At 47.9% G+C, this 16,772-nt stretch overlaps 1 protein-coding gene across 11 annotated transcripts in view; it reads left to right on the top strand.

Annotated features, from left to right (window-relative positions):
• Nucleotides 1-16,772, top strand: part of SYNE2 (spectrin repeat containing nuclear envelope protein 2) — a 233,603-nt gene that overhangs the window by 169,977 nt on the left and 46,854 nt on the right. For all 11 annotated transcript variants that reach the window (XM_088673909.1, XM_088673903.1, XM_088673923.1 and 8 more), the window contains 6 exons: nucleotides 456-611; nucleotides 4,983-5,132; nucleotides 6,397-6,567; nucleotides 8,673-8,806; nucleotides 10,607-10,808; nucleotides 16,004-16,180. In XM_088673909.1, coding sequence (XP_088530035.1) covers nucleotides 456-611; nucleotides 4,983-5,132; nucleotides 6,397-6,567; nucleotides 8,673-8,806; nucleotides 10,607-10,808; nucleotides 16,004-16,180 — 990 coding nt within the window. The remainder of the gene's footprint in view (nucleotides 1-455; nucleotides 612-4,982; nucleotides 5,133-6,396; nucleotides 6,568-8,672; nucleotides 8,807-10,606; nucleotides 10,809-16,003; nucleotides 16,181-16,772) is intronic.

The following is a 16,772-nucleotide window of genomic DNA, read 5'->3' as shown; positions in this document are numbered from 1 at the left end:
ATTATGAAATTATTGTGAGGATTAATAAGTGAACTGTCTATATTTGGACAACTTTTCTGCTGGAGAAAAATAATAATCATTTCCTTAATAACAATTTTAAACAATTTTTTAAACTAAAACACTAACATTATAGCATATGCATCCATGTTTGTTAACTGATTAATAGCCTTTGGACTATAATGTTACTTAAATAGAAAACAATGTTTGGAAAGATTTTTCCTCCAAAAGCATTTTATTTAAAAAATCCAATTTAAATTTTAAAAAATACAATTAAAATTTTTAAAAATCCAATTTAAATTTTAAAAATCTGATTTTTTTTTTAATCCTTGATTTTTATCCACCCTGCCAAAGTGCCTTCCATCAGCAGAGAGGAGACACTTGGGCAAAACCCCAGATGCCTTTCTGTCTTCTAAGAATCAAATCATCCTTAAATTTCCATGCTGGAATCTTTGCAGATAAAGGAGCTGGAGCACATTTTGGAATCCGCAGATGAAAAGGAGAGCAGAGCCCAGTCCCTGGGCAGCTGGCTGGAAGCACAAAGCAGAAGGCTCAAGCAAGCAGGGAAGCCAGCAAGTTCCATTCTTGCCCAGGACACGGCACAAGACTGCAAGGTTAAACATTTGTTCTCGTTATTGCATTTGGGAATTTCAGATTCACATGATTTATTGCGCCTGACCCTTAAAAAATCCCAATTTCCTTCCAAACTGCTCAGGGCAATGTATATGGTTCTTCCTCTCCTCTGCCCATGCTATTTTCACAACAGCCCTGTGAGGTAGGTTGGGCTGAGATCATAGTGACTAGCCCAAGGTCAATGAGTTTCATGACTGGGTGGGGATGCAAGCTCAGATTTCTGTGTTCCAATCCGCACTGGGTAGACTTGGTTCAGAAAGATGGCTTATAAATCAATATTCTTGTTGCTGTCGAATAATAAGTAATAATCACCCTGAAGACTGGTTGCAACGGGTTGTTGGATTTTTTAGTTTTGAGGAATGTTGAGGAATAATAATTTATTATAATAATTGTATTATTTATACCCTGCCCATCGGGCTGGGCTTCCCCAGCCACTCTGGGTGGCTCCCAACAGAATATTAAAAACACGATAAAACATCAAACATGAAAAACATCCCTAAACAGGGCCACCTTCAGATGTCTTCTAAAAGTCAGAAAGTTGTTTATTTCCTTGGCATCTGATGGGAGCATGTTCCACAGGGCGGGCGCCACCACCAAGAAGGCCCTCTGCCTGGTTCCCTGTAACCTCACTTTGACATGAGGGAACGCTCTCACCACTCACGGGCATCCAATGAAACTGAATGCTGGGAAATTCAAGACAGATAAAAGAAAATCCTCCTTCACACAGCGCCTTGTCGAACTATGGAACTTGCTCCCAGAGGAGGCCAGCGACTTGGATGGCTTAAAAAAGGATTAGGGAAATGGCTTCTAACCATGATGGCTTCTGAATACCAGTTTCTGGGAGCCAGCAAGTCGATCTTGTGCTCTAGTCCTCCTTGTGGGTTTCCCACAGGCATCTGGCTGACCAATCTGAGAACAGGATGCTGGACTAAAAGGGTCCAGCTTGCTTGTTCTTAACTGAGTTCTAAAGGACTTGTCTGCAAGGGCTAAAATGCTCTAAGAGTGCATTTTGGACTGGTCAGCCAGACAAGCCCTTATTATTTTCCAGACAATAAGGGTAAGCCATATTTGCAGTTCCTAGGTACAGTCTTTTGTTTTTGTTTTATTGCCATGGTTACCCCTTTTCTCTCTCGTTGCAAAATAGTGGGTGGTTTTTGCTATTTATTCCCCGCAGTGTTTTTTTACTAAAGCGCTCTGGAGCCTTTTCGCGCACCCCCCCCCCAAGCTGAGGGACAAGAGGGATTCATTCCAACTCGCCAGCAAGAAGCGTGGTGAATAAATAAAAGGACAGATTGGAACTCTCTCAGAGAGCAGGTACACTCACTACGGGAGAGAGGAAGGGGAAGGGAAAAGTTAAATAAAGCCAGGAAGTATGTTTCCACATCCTTGAAGACAACTCTTAAAAAGAAAAAAGAAAACAAGGGAAATGGGAGAAACTGACTTTTAATTTTCTAGCACTCGTATAGGCTTTACAGGAAAAGAAATGAATAATAAAATGGCCACTGCATTTTACACTAAGCCTATGGCTTCTTTCATATATTCAAAATGAGCAAGGTGTGCTTATTTGCATGATTTATGCTGATGACAGGGAGGAGCAAAGGATTGTTTTTGTTGTTTAGTCGTGTCCGACTCTTCGTGACCCCATGGACCAGAGCACGCCAGGCACTCCTGTCTTCCACTGCCTTGCGCAGTTTGGTCAGACTCATGTTGGTAGCTTCAAGAACACTGTCCAACCATCTACTGTAGTCCTCTGTCACCCCCTTCTCCCTGTGCCCTCAGTCTTTCCCAACATCAGGGTCTTTTCCAGGGAGTCTTCTCTTCTCATGAGGTGGCCAAAGTATTGGAGCCTCAGCTTCAGGATCCGTCCTTCCAGTGAGCACTCAGGGCTGATTTCCTTCAGAATGGATAGGTTTGATCTTCTAGCAGTCCATGGGACTCTCAAGAGTCTCCTCCAGCACCATAATTCAAAAGCATCAATTCTTCAGCGATCAGCCTTCTTTATGGTCCAACTCTCACTTTCATACATCACTACTGGGAAAACCATAGCTTTAACTATATGGACCTTTGTCGGCAAGGTGATGTCTCTGCTTTTTAAGATGCTGTCTAGTTTTGACATTGCTTTTCTCCCAAGAAGCAGGCGTCTTTTAATTTCGTGACTGCTGTCACCATATGCAGTGATCATGGAACCCAAGAAAGCAAAAAAAAGGATTGTAGAAGGCCTCAAAATGCCAACCCCTCCCTCTGCTCAAATGCTGCTGTGCTTTCAAATGCTGCTGGGCAGTGCGTATGGAGGTCTTGGGCTGCCCAGACAACAAGACCCCTCTCTCAGCCTCACTGATGTGGTCCAAAGGAGACCAGAGCAATACATTTGGCACCAGCTTGGCTGCAGGAACTGCTGGAAGGAGGCGAACAAGGCACCTTAGGGACTCCAGTGTGGATTTGTGTAGGGTTTACTCCCTAGCCTTTTCTTCTCCAGCGGAGGTTTTGGGTCAGAGTTTTCTTTCTCGCAGATGGGCAAAGAAAATTGTTTACTGTAGCGAAAACTATGTACTGTATTAAAATGTGTATAGTAGGAGAAATCCCCCCCACCCCAAAAAATTCTATCCCACCTTTCCTCCAAGAAACTCAATCATCATCATCATCTTTTATTATTTACTAGTGTCTTCAGCCCGTTAAATAAACGGGCGCTAGAATGCATGCCGGCTCCTCGATCCGGTGCTCCGCGCAGCGCTGATCAGCGCCGACCCGGCAGGCCGCCAGATCAAGGAAGCGGCCTGCCGGGTCGGCACCCAGCAGCGCTGCACGAAGCACCGGGGGACTGGCGGCGGGGAAGGCAGGCAGGCGCTTGCTCTATTGCCTGCCTGCATTCCCCACTGCCTGTCACACGAAGATCGGCGGGCGCCGCTTGCCGGGGTTTCTCAACCCCGGCAAACAGCGCCCGCCGATCTTCGGCTGTCCCCCGATGCGCTACGGCTCGGGGAAGCAGGCAGGGAGACGCAACAGCCCGCAGCTTCCCGGGCTGTTGCGTCTCCCTGCCTGCTTCCCCAAACTAAAGCGTGCGGGGGACAGAGCCGAATTGCGGCGCGGGGGGGGGGGCTTTTCGCCGTTTGCCTTCCCCAAGCTAAGGGGGAGGCAAACGGCAAAAAGCCCCCGCCACGCCGCAATTCGGCTCCGGGACTGGCTTGGCGGTGGCGGGAAGAAGGGGAGGAATTCCTCCCCTTCTTCCCGCCACCGCCAAGCCAGTCTGCAGTGGGGGCTTTTCGCCGTTTGCCTTCCCCCCCAGGGGGAGGCAAACGGCGAAAAAACCCGCCGCGCCATACTTTGGCTCGGAGACTGGCTTGGCGGCGGCGGGAAGAAGGGGAGGAATTCCTCCCCTTCTTCCCGCCGCCGCCAAGCCAGTCCCCGAGCCGAAGTGCGGCGCGGCGGGTGCTTTTTGCCGTTTGCCTCCCCCTTCACTCCGGGAAGTCAAACGGCGAAAAGCCCCCACCGCGCCGCACTTCGGCTTGGGGACTGGCTTGGCGGCGGTGGGAAAAAGAGGAGGAATTCCTCCTCTTCTTCCCGCCGCCGCCAAGCCAAAGCCGGCTTCCCTCGGCGCCCGCTGCCGCTTCGGCCGAGGAAGCGCCGTCCCATGCCGGAGGTGCGCGGCAAGGCTGCCGGGGGGAGCGCTTCTTTCCCCCGCCGCCTCGCCGCGCACCTCCAGCATGAGACTGGGCTTCGGAACGGCGGTTGGCGGAGCGGCGGTTGGCCGTTGTCCCTCCGTCCAATCCCTGTGTCTCTGGGGTACATGCGCAGTACCCCAGGGACACACGGGACAACTGGACGCAGGGACAACTTGGACATTATTATATAGGATACCCTGCCCATCTGGCTGGGTTTCCCCTGGCACTCTGGGCAGCTCCCAACAAAATATTTAAAACACGGTAAAACATGGGATATTCTCCTCCTCGTTTTATCCTCTCAGCAACCCTGTGAGGTAGGTTAGGCCGAGAGACAGTGATTGGTCCAAGATCAGTCAGTTAGTTGCTAGGCTAAGCAAGAATTTGAACCCTAGTCTCCCAGGTCCTAGTCCAGCCCTATGACCATAACATCACAAAGGCTCCCTGGGTTGTCCACAATTGAAGGGTTCCAAAACCAACCAGCCTCCCCAATTTGTGATTTGGTTTTGGGGGATATTTTTGTTGTTCTTGTCTGCTTTGCTTTTGTTTTTTTGTGTTTTTTTAAGCCCTCTGTTCTCTGCTGTCAAAACAGATTTCCTAGCATTGATTTTTAAGAATTAGAGCTGGTGTCTGGTCCTGAAAAATGAATTATGCGCAGAGAAGAACTCTCATACTCTCATGTTTCCTTTTCCCCAGGCACTGGAAAACCAGCTTGCAGTTAAATCTAAGGAGCTGGATCAGCTGAAGCAGAGCTACCCAGTTTTAGGAGGTGGTGCTGAGGGTCCTGTGGGGGCAATGCCGAGAACCAGCAATTTAGATGAAATGAGGACCAGAGTTGCAAGCCAGGTTGATACTTTCCCCTTTTCCCCCTTTGCCTATGTCTAAGATTTGGTGAGGGACCCAGGTGGCGCTGTGGGTTAAATCACAGAGTCTAGGGCTTGCTGATCAGAAGGTCGGCGGTTCGAATCCCTGCAGCGGGGTGAGCTCCCGTTGCTTGGTCCCAGCTCCTGCCAACCTAGCAGTTCGAAAGCACATCAAAGTGCAAGTAGATAAATAGGGACCGCTCCGGCGGGAAGGTAAACGGCGTTACCGTGCGCTGCTCTGGTTCGCCAGAAGCAGCTTTGTCATGCTGGCCACATGACCCGGAAGCTGTCTGCGGACAAACGCTGGCTCCCTCGGCCTATAGAGCGAGATGAGCGGCGCAACCCCAGAGTCGGACATGACTGGACCTGATGGTCAGGGGCCCCTTTACCTTTAAAGATTTGGTGACTTTCTGAAGATTGCTCAGTTGACTCCTGCCATGCTAGGAACAGAAAATAGCAGTGAGGAAATAGATTCCCATGGGGAGGGACCCCAGGGGGGGCAAGGGGCTGTCTTGCCCAAGGACTGAGCTATGGACCCTCCCTAGTGGTCTCATGGCAGCAATTAGACTTGAACTCAAGAGTCCACCCGTGTGCATAGCCATTTACCTGGTGAGTTCTACTAACTCTCGTGGTTCCATGAATCCTGTTTGGTGCTGGCAAGCTGGGCTGTGCCAGATTTCTAAAATGGCAATAGAAAATATTTTTCTTAGCGATTTTAAGCTGCCATGGAATAAGAACTCGCAGCTGAGCTCTTCTGTTCCTTTTGCAATTTAAAACCCTTCAGGCGCTGCTGAATCCATGAGTTTTCCTGCTGGGGTGTCAGCAGCAAGTGTAAAACCCAGTGTATTTATTCCTGCGAATCATCCTCTAACCAGGTGTCCTGGAATGAGCTCTGCTAGAGCTTTGGCCTCAAATTAGGATGGTAATGAAAATAATTCTAATACTTCAGTGCCATACACAGATATGTTTTTCCTTCCCTTAACTTCTGGCTGGAAGCATGCACTGTTCCCTCTGAAATCAGTTATATATTAATTTGTTAAATACTTAGAGTGTGTTTTTTTGTCCAGCATGTGTTAGAAAGGAAGTACTAAAATAAAACACTGAACAGTGGGTGTCTCGTAGTGTTTAACAGCGGGGTGCCCCTCAGACAGTTTCCAAGTGTCCTGATATGTACTGTAATCTCAGAAGTGTACTTTGCAAGGCAGAAATGGCACCTGCATGTCTAAGCCTGGGCCCGGTGTTTGCAGGTTGCCCTGCTGAAGACCTCAACAGAGTCTGCTTTAGAGCAGTGGCGGATTTATGATCAAGCTTGGGATGAAGTCAGACTGATGCTTGCAAGAATTTTGTATTGCCTGGAGCTTAGCAAGCCTCCCGTGGTTACGTTCGAGACACTTAAAACCCAGGTGGAAAATCTCCAGGTACGTTTCACATTTCTGGGGTCGTAAATGCTCCTCCTAAAAAGACAAGGGGCTACTTCAGGTGCAATGCCAAGCCATGTTTTACTGGTATGTAAAACTATGGTTTGCATGGGCCCTGCAAAACTGGATTAGACACCAGGATCAGTACTCATTTCCAAATGAGTTTGCAGGAAACTCATAAACATAGCTGCCAAGTCTCCCGTTTTCCTCGGGAAACCCCCGTTTTTACTTACCTTTTACCGGTGGTCCCCCGTATCACTTCGTCTCCCATTTTTCTCTGTTATTTTCTCCTGCCGGCAGCCTTTTTTTCTGATTTGCCCTTCTATGGGCACAAAAAATGGCCGCCACCGGCTTCAAGAGTTGCATCTACCGGAAGTGACCGGAAGTGCATAGATGCGACTTCCGGTGTTGGCGGCGGCCATTTTGGTGCCCATAGATGGGCGGGGCAACACCGGAAGTTACGTCGGCACACTTCCGGTCATGCGTAGAAGCTACTTTTGAAGCCGGCGGTGGCCATTTTTTGTTCCCATAGAAGGGCAAAGCGACACCGGAAGTTACGTCGACGCAACTTCCGGTGTCACACAGCTGCCGGTCCTGGATTCTGCATTCTGGGACTTGGAAGGTAAGCTCATAAACCATGTTGTAAGGGTGACTCCCTACAGGGAGCCAGCCCCCGTCATCCTGACGTCCACCTCTCCAAGCACAGGGAGCAGCAGTGGCTCTGAAGCAGCCAGAGGGGGAGGAAGAGACTTGGAGGAAAAGAGCAATCACAGTGAGGAACAATGGGAAAGCTCGGGGGGGGCAGAGAGATGCAGACAGAGGCTCAGGGATGTTGCAGAGCCAGGGCACCGACAGCTCAGGGAGGAAACTGAGAGGGCATGCTCCTTCCGGCGCAAGAAGTAAGGAGAGTGCCGTGACACAGGTCACGGGGGAGGCGTTTTGGGGTGCCCCGACTACTTTGTGGCATAGGAACAGACGTACGCCATTGCCGGATTCTGATTCGGGATGAGAGGTCATGTTTTAAGCTGTCTCTACACTGTAAACAATTAGCACAATAAACGTCTTTGAAGACAAACTGGACTCAAGCGGAGTTACTCTTGAGTAGCCACAACGACCCTCTGACACATGCTTTGTCCAGTTCACCTGGACCAAGCAGGAAAAGGGGAGAGGAAGTTACAGTGCGCAAGGAGAGGAAGGGGTATCCAAGAGTTCTTGAAGGCTCATTCACATATAGAATCATAGAATCATAGAGTTGGAAGAGACCACGAGGGCCATCCAGTCCAACCCCCTGCCAAGCAGGAAACACCATCAAAGCATTCTTGACATATGGCTGTCAAGCCTCTGCTTAAAGACCTCCAAAGAAGGAGACTCCACCACACTCCTTGGTAGGAAATTCCACTGCCGAACAGTGGAATATCACCATGGTTTGTTTGAAGTCAAGGTGGGTTAGGTCATCTGAAATGCTGCACATACAAATGCTGTGTCTTGCAATGAGGAATTCAATGAGTTGACCCATTTCAGACAGCTGGTTTTGGTCTTCTCGAAAACAAGTTAAAAGAAGCCTTACGTGTCCCTTACAATAGAAGCAAATTAACACTCTGGCCCACTGTCAATAATGGGGAAAAGTTGCACTGATGGTATGCAGAACAAGACACACATACACATGCCTGGTCAAAACTGGGGTGATAATATGCAGCCCTCACAGAGGCCTTGCGAGGGAGTGGCTGAAGGGGCTGGAGCACAATGTCTTTTTGTGCTGGGTCTTGGATCTCCTCTTCCCCCCTTTAAGTGCAAAGTAGGTTAGATCCCCCCCACTCTTAAGCCTGGAGGAGGGCAGGGGAAGACTTTCTCACTACATTCCAAGTCTTTCTCAAGTTGGTGCAAGGTCTGGTAGATTCTTCTCCCTTCTCCAAGCTTGGGAGAAGCAAGCGAGTGAGCTCTCTCACCAGAACAACAGTGGTAAGCTGGCAGTGTATTTGTGGCAGCTTAGAATTTTAAAAGGTGGTCCCTTGGGGAGAAGAGATGCAGGTTAGCATATCAACAGCCTCCTCCTCCTTGAATGTCTTTGCACTCACAACCAGCCATGTGGCATTTCTTTCCCACAGTCTCTTCAAGATAAAGCAGGGAGTAATGGAGAAATCTGGGCTAAATTCCAAGCTGCTGCTTGTAACCTGAAGAAGCTGTGTGATCCCTCGTTTTCTGAGATTATTGAACAAAAATGCAAAGAGGCACGCACAAGGTACGATAAGATTTTTTTTATTTTATTTGTTAACCATTCTGTTGTCTGGCCCCAGCAAGCCATTGCTTTCATATGCAGTGGCAATTGCTGCATAAGTGAGATGCTCATGTTTAACTTTGAGGTGAGCAGGACAGTTCTACTGATGTCATCCTTGCTCTCCAGAATCAGAGTGGTTGTTCTGTGGGTAAGCAGCTCACTGGTGGATACCCTTAAGCCAGTGTTTCTCAGACTTGGGTCCCTGGCTATTGTTGGACTACAACTCCCATCGTCCCTAGCTAGCAGAACAAGTGGTCATGGATGATGAGAGTTGTAGTCCAACAACAGCTGGGGACCCAAGTTTGGGAAACACTGGCTTAAGCTGATCACCACCAGCCCACCCAAAAAACCCAGTGATAATCAGCCTGTGGGGAGGCCATCGGTCAACATTCCAAAATGCATATTGGACAAGGCTTTTATTAGGCTAGTCAAAGGGCCACAAAGCAGTGTGCAACCTTTTGTATTCTGCAGAGATCTGCACCAGGCTACATAGCAAACAAAGCAGCAGTGGGAGGTAGGGATGTTGGAGGAAAAAGCTAAAGGATGGTGAATCCATGGAGTCTGCATCTGCTGCCTGTCTCAGGGTGGGATGTGGGAGGAGGAGAGAACATTCAAATTGGACTCTTCTAGCTGCTGCCCAGGTTTCCGGGTGCTTGGATAAAGGAACCTGCCGTCGTTAATGTCCTGCCCGTAGGAATATAAAATCCAGCTCTTGCTCACCCCCAGCTCTACCCTTTGGTAAAACACACAGACATAGCAACTGTGTGTGCTATGGCTTAGCTCTAGGTAGTGCAACAGCAGGGGGGACCGAAACAGCAATGGTTTTTGCCATGAGTACCCACACGCTTGCACATTCATGCTTAGCCATAGTTTGGCTTACTGTCACGTGTGAACCAGGCCATTTAGTAGGTGTGTCCAGATGCGCAGTAGAAACACAGTTGCCATGTTGTGTCCAGGCATACAGTCATACACCCTGGTGATAATACAACTAATCACACCAAAACATGAATATAATTAAGCAGTAAGACAAAACCTTCATTTTAGAAATAGACAGTTTAATGGCAAATACAGCAGACTAACCAGCATCACAACATCACATGCCCTGGCAAATAAAAACTGTTTGACCTTGATCACAGCTTAAGCGAGATTCAATCTCTGAAAGCCGGAGCTAGGCGGCTTATTCTCCAAGCCATCTTGATGGCTTAATGCATCGATTGGGAATCTGTGGTCCTCCAGATATTGCTGAACCCTAACACCTATCACCCCCCAGCTACCATAGCCAATGGCCAGGTAATGATGGGAGTTGCATTCTTGCCACACCTGGAAGGCCACAGGTTTCCCCTTCCTGATTTCATGTGTGCTCTCATCACCGGGGAAGCTAATCTTTGGAAGTCCCATCAGATGAGTTTGGCATCTTGTCTAAAGTTGGCATTAGGAGCAAACTAACTTCCTTTGAGTCTTCTGGCAGACATGCCGCGCATGCAAAATATTGTGATCAGCAGCCTGGTTATGTGGCGCGTTTTAGCTCCATGCATTTATCCGCCTAAGGAAAGAAAAGAAGTCCCCTCCACACTTCAGAACACACGCCCATCAACCGTGGTGCATGACATTTTCCCAGTCTGATGCTGAGCAAGCCACTCAGCGCTCTTCCCTAGTATGAACAAACCGTAGGAATGCAGGTAGATGTGATCTTAAGGAAAGCGAAAGATAATTGAAATGTTTGCTACAATGCTGCATTTAATTTTTTAATTGTTTTTTTTATAGATGGACACTGATGAACAAAGAAATTGAAGATCACCTACACAAAGCACACGCATCTTTACAACTTTGGGAATCTTACGTTGGCTTACATGCTGAAGTCATGGCCAAGGTGGACAAATATGAAGAGCAATACGGTTCCCTTTTGGCAGATGTGGATGCAGGTCATACGATGGGCTTCCTTAAGCAGAAGGTCGAGGATGTGAAGGTATGGTGGGATTTCCATGGTGTGGTTGCCTCGAAAGTGGGTGGAGAATGAGAAAGGGATGCTCTATCTGCAAGTGTAGAGGGCTGGGATATTCGCAGGGAAACCAAAATGCTTGTTTACAAAGCTATTGTACTACCAACCTTACTGTATGCTTGTGAAACACGGACTACTTACATGAAGGGGGGAAAGTATTTTCAGAGACACAGTTGATGGATTGCAGGTAGGTAGCCGTGTTGGTCTGACGTAGTCGAAACAAAATAAAAAAATTCCTTCCAGCAGCACCTTAAGAGACCAACTAAGTTTGGTTTTTTGGTTTTTGTTTGGTATGAGCTTTCGTGTGCATGCACACTTCTTCAGATACACTGAAACAGACTCCACTTATACTGTATAAATGCCATCTCCAACTCCTCGAAAGACTCCATCAACTGTGTCTCTGAAAATTTTTACATATCACTCGGGAAGATAGGCGAACTAATGCCAGTGTACTGAAAGAAGCAAAGATCACCAGTGTCAAAGCAATGATTCTTGAACATCAACTTTGTTGGACTGCTCATGTTGTGCGGATACCTGATGATCGTCTTCCAAACAACTACTCTATTCCGAACTTAAAAATTGAAAGTGTAATGCTGATGGTCAACAATAGAGGTTTAAAGACTTTCTCAAGCCAAATATTTTAAAAATGTAGTATAAACACCAACAACTGAGAAACACTGGCTTGTGAGCACTCCAATCGGAGAACAGCCTTTTCCAAAGGAGTCATGGGTTTTCATAGAATCATAGAGTTGGAAGAGACCACAAGGGCCATCCAGTCCAACCCCCTGCCAAGCAGGAAACACCATCAAAGCATTCTTGACATATGCCTGTCAAGCCTCTGCTTTGAAGACGCTCAAACTCAGGACAAAAGGGAGAAATGTGCTAAGAGGAAGGCACATTTGGCTAACCCTCACTGTGATCAACTCCTGCCCAGAAACCTATCTCCCTACTCTCGAAGGACGTGCGGATCCAGAATTGGCTTCCACAGTCACTTACAGATTCACTGTTAAAACCGTGTTCATGGAAGACAATCTTACTCGAGTACAACTGATTGCCAAAGAAGAAGAAGATGATAGATTTTAGGGGGTGGAGGCAATCAGGGATGGGTGCCAAATATGGGCCTTCCACCCTTAGAACTCTCCCCAGGCCACACCCCTCACCAGCCCTGTCTTGCACCCTCCTTGAGTGTCTTTGCTAGGCTGCATTATAGAATCATAGAACTGTAGATTTCGAAGGGACCCGTGTGTGTGTGTGTGATGTAACCCAACCCCCTGCAATGCAGGAATCTCAAATAAAGCGTCCATGACAGATGGCCATTGAACCTCAACATCCTTCTTAAATTGTGGTGCCCAGAACTGGACACAGTAGTCCAGGTGTGCTCACAGGAAGGACAGATCCTGAAGCTGAGGCTCCAATACTTTGGCCACCTCATGAGAAGAGAAGACTCTCTGGAAAAGACACTGATGTTGGGAAAGATGGAGGGCACAAGGAGAAGGGGACGGCAGAGGACGAGATGGTTGGACAGTGTTCTTGAAATCATGAACATGAGTCTGATCAAACTGCGCGAGGCAGTGGAAGACAGGAGCGCCTGGCGTGCTCTGGTCCATGGGGGTCACGAAGAGTCGGACATGACTAAACGACTAAAGAACAACAATAAATTCCAGGTGTGGCCCACCGAGGCAGACTAGAGTGGGGCTATTCAATCCCTTGATCTGGGCACTATACTTCTGTTGATGCAGCCTAGATGCTTTGATGCTTTCTTCCCTTGCCCCAAGGTAAGCTTCTTGGGCTCAGGCCAAAGGTGTCAGCAGTTTTGTCGGATCGGGGCCCTTCTTTGCCTTAAGTGAATTGGTCGGCACCGCAAGCCTCAGGGAAAGTGTTTCATTGTCTTCTTGAACAGAACTCTCAGCAGAACTCTCCAGTAGCTCAGAGATGGAAGGATTTCGGCTTTCTTCTAACATGGAAGTGGCTTTTCACGATGCAGTTTTGTATCTCTTGCTGACAAAGAAAGCCCAGGGTAATTTTGTCATAAATGAAGCAGCTATTAAATCCACCCGGTGCTAATAGCCCTTTCCCGATATCGGTGGAGGAGAGCCAAACTATTCTTCTTCCTTTTGTGAAGAATAATACCAGAGAAAGAAGCCTAATGGACGGGGAAGTATGTTACACCCCTTGTCAGTTGTGAATGACTGCTAGGAATCCAATTGGGCACTTGATGTGCTTTTAAGCCTAACCCTTTCCCTGTGCTAACAGTTTTAGGTGAGATTGAGGACTTGTGTTAAAGTTATTCTTGCGGGGGGTTTTCCCCCCGTGAGCAGATAGAAATGTGTTTGTGCCCTTAATAAATTGTATGCAAAGCCTAATGGGAAGAAATTTAAATGGATCGTTTTTGAAGCAACGGGCTCATTTGGCCTTAAAGAGCATCACCGCAAAGAGAAAAGGGCTTTGGATGCCAAGCATGCATTAGTCACACTGGCGAAATTTGTCCTTAATGGCAGTAAATTAGCATTTTAGACTTACTTTATGGCCATTAACAGCACAGCTGCAATTCTCATCCAGAAAGCACGGTTTTTAAGGTAACTGGTGTTAAGTGGAAATTGTATTAAATTATACACTCCAGAAGAAATGTTCCCAAATCTCCACCCACCCGGATAAAGAACTACCAAGGAGTGCAATGCTTATCTTAATTCTATTTGTAATGTTAATCACCTGTGCACAGGTGCCCATGAAATCTCAAGTACACAGCCTGACTGACCCTCCACTACCTTTAAGGCTGCTTGTCACAATTCTCTACTACCAACGTCCAGCCAGGTTTCCCCCTCCCTTTTTCTCTCCTCCTTGCAGTTCTGTAAGAGAACAGCCCCATCCTAACCCACTCTGATCAAAGTTAGATATAGTTCTTTATTAGCAAAAACATGATCTCCACAGACTTGTTAGAGAGTCAGGCCTAATGAGCACAGCAGCTCATTCCTTGTGGGTCTTACTCCATGAAAGACTGAAAGACCCAGCTCCTCACAGCCATCTAAGTCCCCTCCTCTCCAGGGCTTTCCCCAAGCAGAGACTGCACCTGCATGCAGCCGAGCTCTCCTCCACCCTTTTCATGCCTCTTCTGGTTCTGGGAGACAGCAAGGTTGGGGTGGGAGAGACCCGTGACTTTCCACCAGCCAGACTAATCTCTATCTCTTGGCCTCTCTTCTCCCACTCTCTTGCTTCTGCTTCTGCCTCTGATTCTGGACTCTCTCTGCCACGGACTCTCCCAGCTCACTTAGCCCTATTTATCCCTTCAGCTTCCGAAACCACCTCTTCCCAGTCCTCTCTCTGTGCCCACTCATTGTCGTTTCACCACCATTCCCTGAGCTCTGAGCCTTCTTCGCTTGGTGGTTCCCAAGCTGGGTCCTCCCAACATTCCTCTGCGTCCAGCTGGTGCATGACACACAGGGGAGTCTTGCCCATAGAGGCAAGTGGCACGGGAAACCAGGGCGCCAAGTTTGCGCCCAGTTCTGGAGGGCGCCTGGGGAGAGGCGGAGGCTGGACGCGGCGCCTTCCGGTGTCGGTTCACTGTCCTCGTCTGCCGCGCCTAAGCAGCGCTGTGCCTGGAGCCTCTGCCTCTTCCCCGCTGGAGGAGCCACCCTCCAGCCGCTGCCCGCCTCCTCCAGCCTTTCCTTTTCACCCTCGGCCACAAGCCTCATTGGGGAGAAAGTTGCAGGTTGCGCTCGCCTGACCCCCCTCTGAAGGGGCAGGAGCTGAGCGCGCGAGAAACCTCTGCCTCCTCCTCAGCTGCTCCGTGGAAAAAGGGGGTGGGGAGAGGGGTTGACAGTTCCCCAAAAACAGCGAGTGCTACCCCTACCTTCAAGGAAAACCCCAGTGTCTTTTTAAAAGTGTAATCAAAGTCTGGATTTTATTATTGCTGCTACTACTACTATTATTAGCTCTATCCTATTCACACGACCAGGGCAGCAACTCTGGGAAACGGGGGGGAGGGGAATGGGGCACCGGAGGGACCTTTGAACCATGGCGCTGGATAGGCTTAAGACGGCCCTGTTGACACACACCTTGAGCCTATTTTATCACAAAATACACATTTCCAAATACAGGTAGGTAGCCATGTTGGTCCTACATAGTCGAAACAAAATTAAAAAATTCCTTCCAGTAGCACCTTAGAGACCAACTAAGTTTGTCATTGGTATGAGTTTTCGTATCTGAAGAAGTGGGCTGCATCAATAGGAGTATAGCATCTAGATCAAGGGAAGTAATAGTACCACTGTATTCTGCTCTGGTCAGACCTCACCTGGAGTACTGTGTCCAGTTCTGGGCACCACAGTTCAAGAAGGATACTGACAAGCTGGAACGTGTCCAGAAGAGGGCAACCAAAATGGTCAAAGGCCTGGAAACGATGCCTTATGAGGAACGGCTTAGGGAGCTGAGTATGTTTAGCCTGGAGAAGAGAAGGTTAAGGGGTGATATGATAACCATGTTCAAATATATAAAAGGATGTCATATAGAGGAGGGAGAAAGGTTGTTTTCTGCTGCTCCAGAGAAGCGGACACGGAGCAATGGATTCAAACTACAAGAAAGAAAATTCCACCTAAACATTAGGAAGAACTTCCTGACAGTAAGAGCTGTTCGGCAGTGGAATTTGCTGCCAAGGAGTGTGGTGGAGTCTCCTTCTTTGGAGGTCTTTAAGCAGAGGCTTGACAGCCATCTGTCAGGAATGCTTTGATGGTGTTTCCTGCTTGGCAGGGGGTTGGACTGGATGGCCCTTGTGGTCTCTTCCAACTCTATGATTCTATGATTCTATGATTCTATGAAGTGTGCATGCACACGAAAGCTCACACCAATGACAAACTTAGTTGGCCTCAAAGGTGCTACTGGAAGGAATTTTTTTATTACATTTCCGAATGAATTTCATCCTGTCGTTTGTATACACCTTTTGATAACGTGTTTGGAGACGAGAACTTCATCGCCTACTTTGGAGAACTCCAAGCGACAAATGTTAATTTCTTTCTAGCCTACTGTGTCCAGGGGCAGGGAAACATCTGGGTCCGAGGGCAGAAACATCAATCTGAGAGTATGAGGTATATGGTCACCCTTCACCTTGCAACCAACACCGTAACCCAGGAGCCATCGTTTCTTTCTCTTGATGCATCTTCCTTTCTTTCCAGATGCTGAAACTGGACCTTCAGAACATCAAAGAAAGTTTTCTTCCCATTTCTGGGCTGGCAGATAAAATAGCTCAGCTGGCTGAGCCCACAGAACCACTTCTTCCAGAAAAACTCCAGCCACTTCAAAGGATCTCCTATTTGGAGAAGATGCTACAGATGAAAGAAAATGAGTTTGAGGTACTTCTGAGTGGGTCGGTTTGCTGTTAACTCCTACAGGTCAACAGGTTCTGGTGGTGGGGAGAGAGGGGAATAATGCTTCTGTGATTTTTTCCAAATGTATTGGTTGGGAAATGCCGTTGGCCATACAAATTTATAAACCTGCGCCATGAATTGGCAGGCTTCAGGCTTGCAGGATCTGTGCTGTTTTTGACTAGAACCCCACGACCCACCAGCTGATCAGGTGCAAAATTAATTTCCACCTAAGAACAGTCGGTTTCCTCATTTCTTCCTGTATTCCACCTATCCTGCTTCTCATTTTTTTGTTGCCAGAGATAGTGAAGCAGCCATTGTTAAGCTTCTTTTTCCCAAAAAGCATCGCTGGAACTCCATGGTGCCTCATTTGCATGTCAGCTGCATCCTCCCAAATTCTGTCTTGACTCTTGGAAGATTTTCTTTCCCCTCCCCTTTAATCATCTTCTAGCCCAGTTGAGAGTTCTAGATAACTCAAAAGCAAGCACGCTATTTTGTGACAGTTTCGCTGACCTAATAAAGGTAGCATCCTAGTACAGATTTTTCCCCCCATATCAGGGCAGTTTACAATATTCAACAC

The sequence above is a fragment of the Zootoca vivipara genome, chromosome 1 (assembly GCF_965207765.1).
Source record: "Zootoca vivipara chromosome 1, rZooViv2.hap1.1, whole genome shotgun sequence".
Taxonomy (NCBI): Eukaryota; Metazoa; Chordata; class Lepidosauria; order Squamata; family Lacertidae; genus Zootoca; species Zootoca vivipara.
This window is presented reverse-complemented; position numbering and strand designations above follow the sequence as displayed.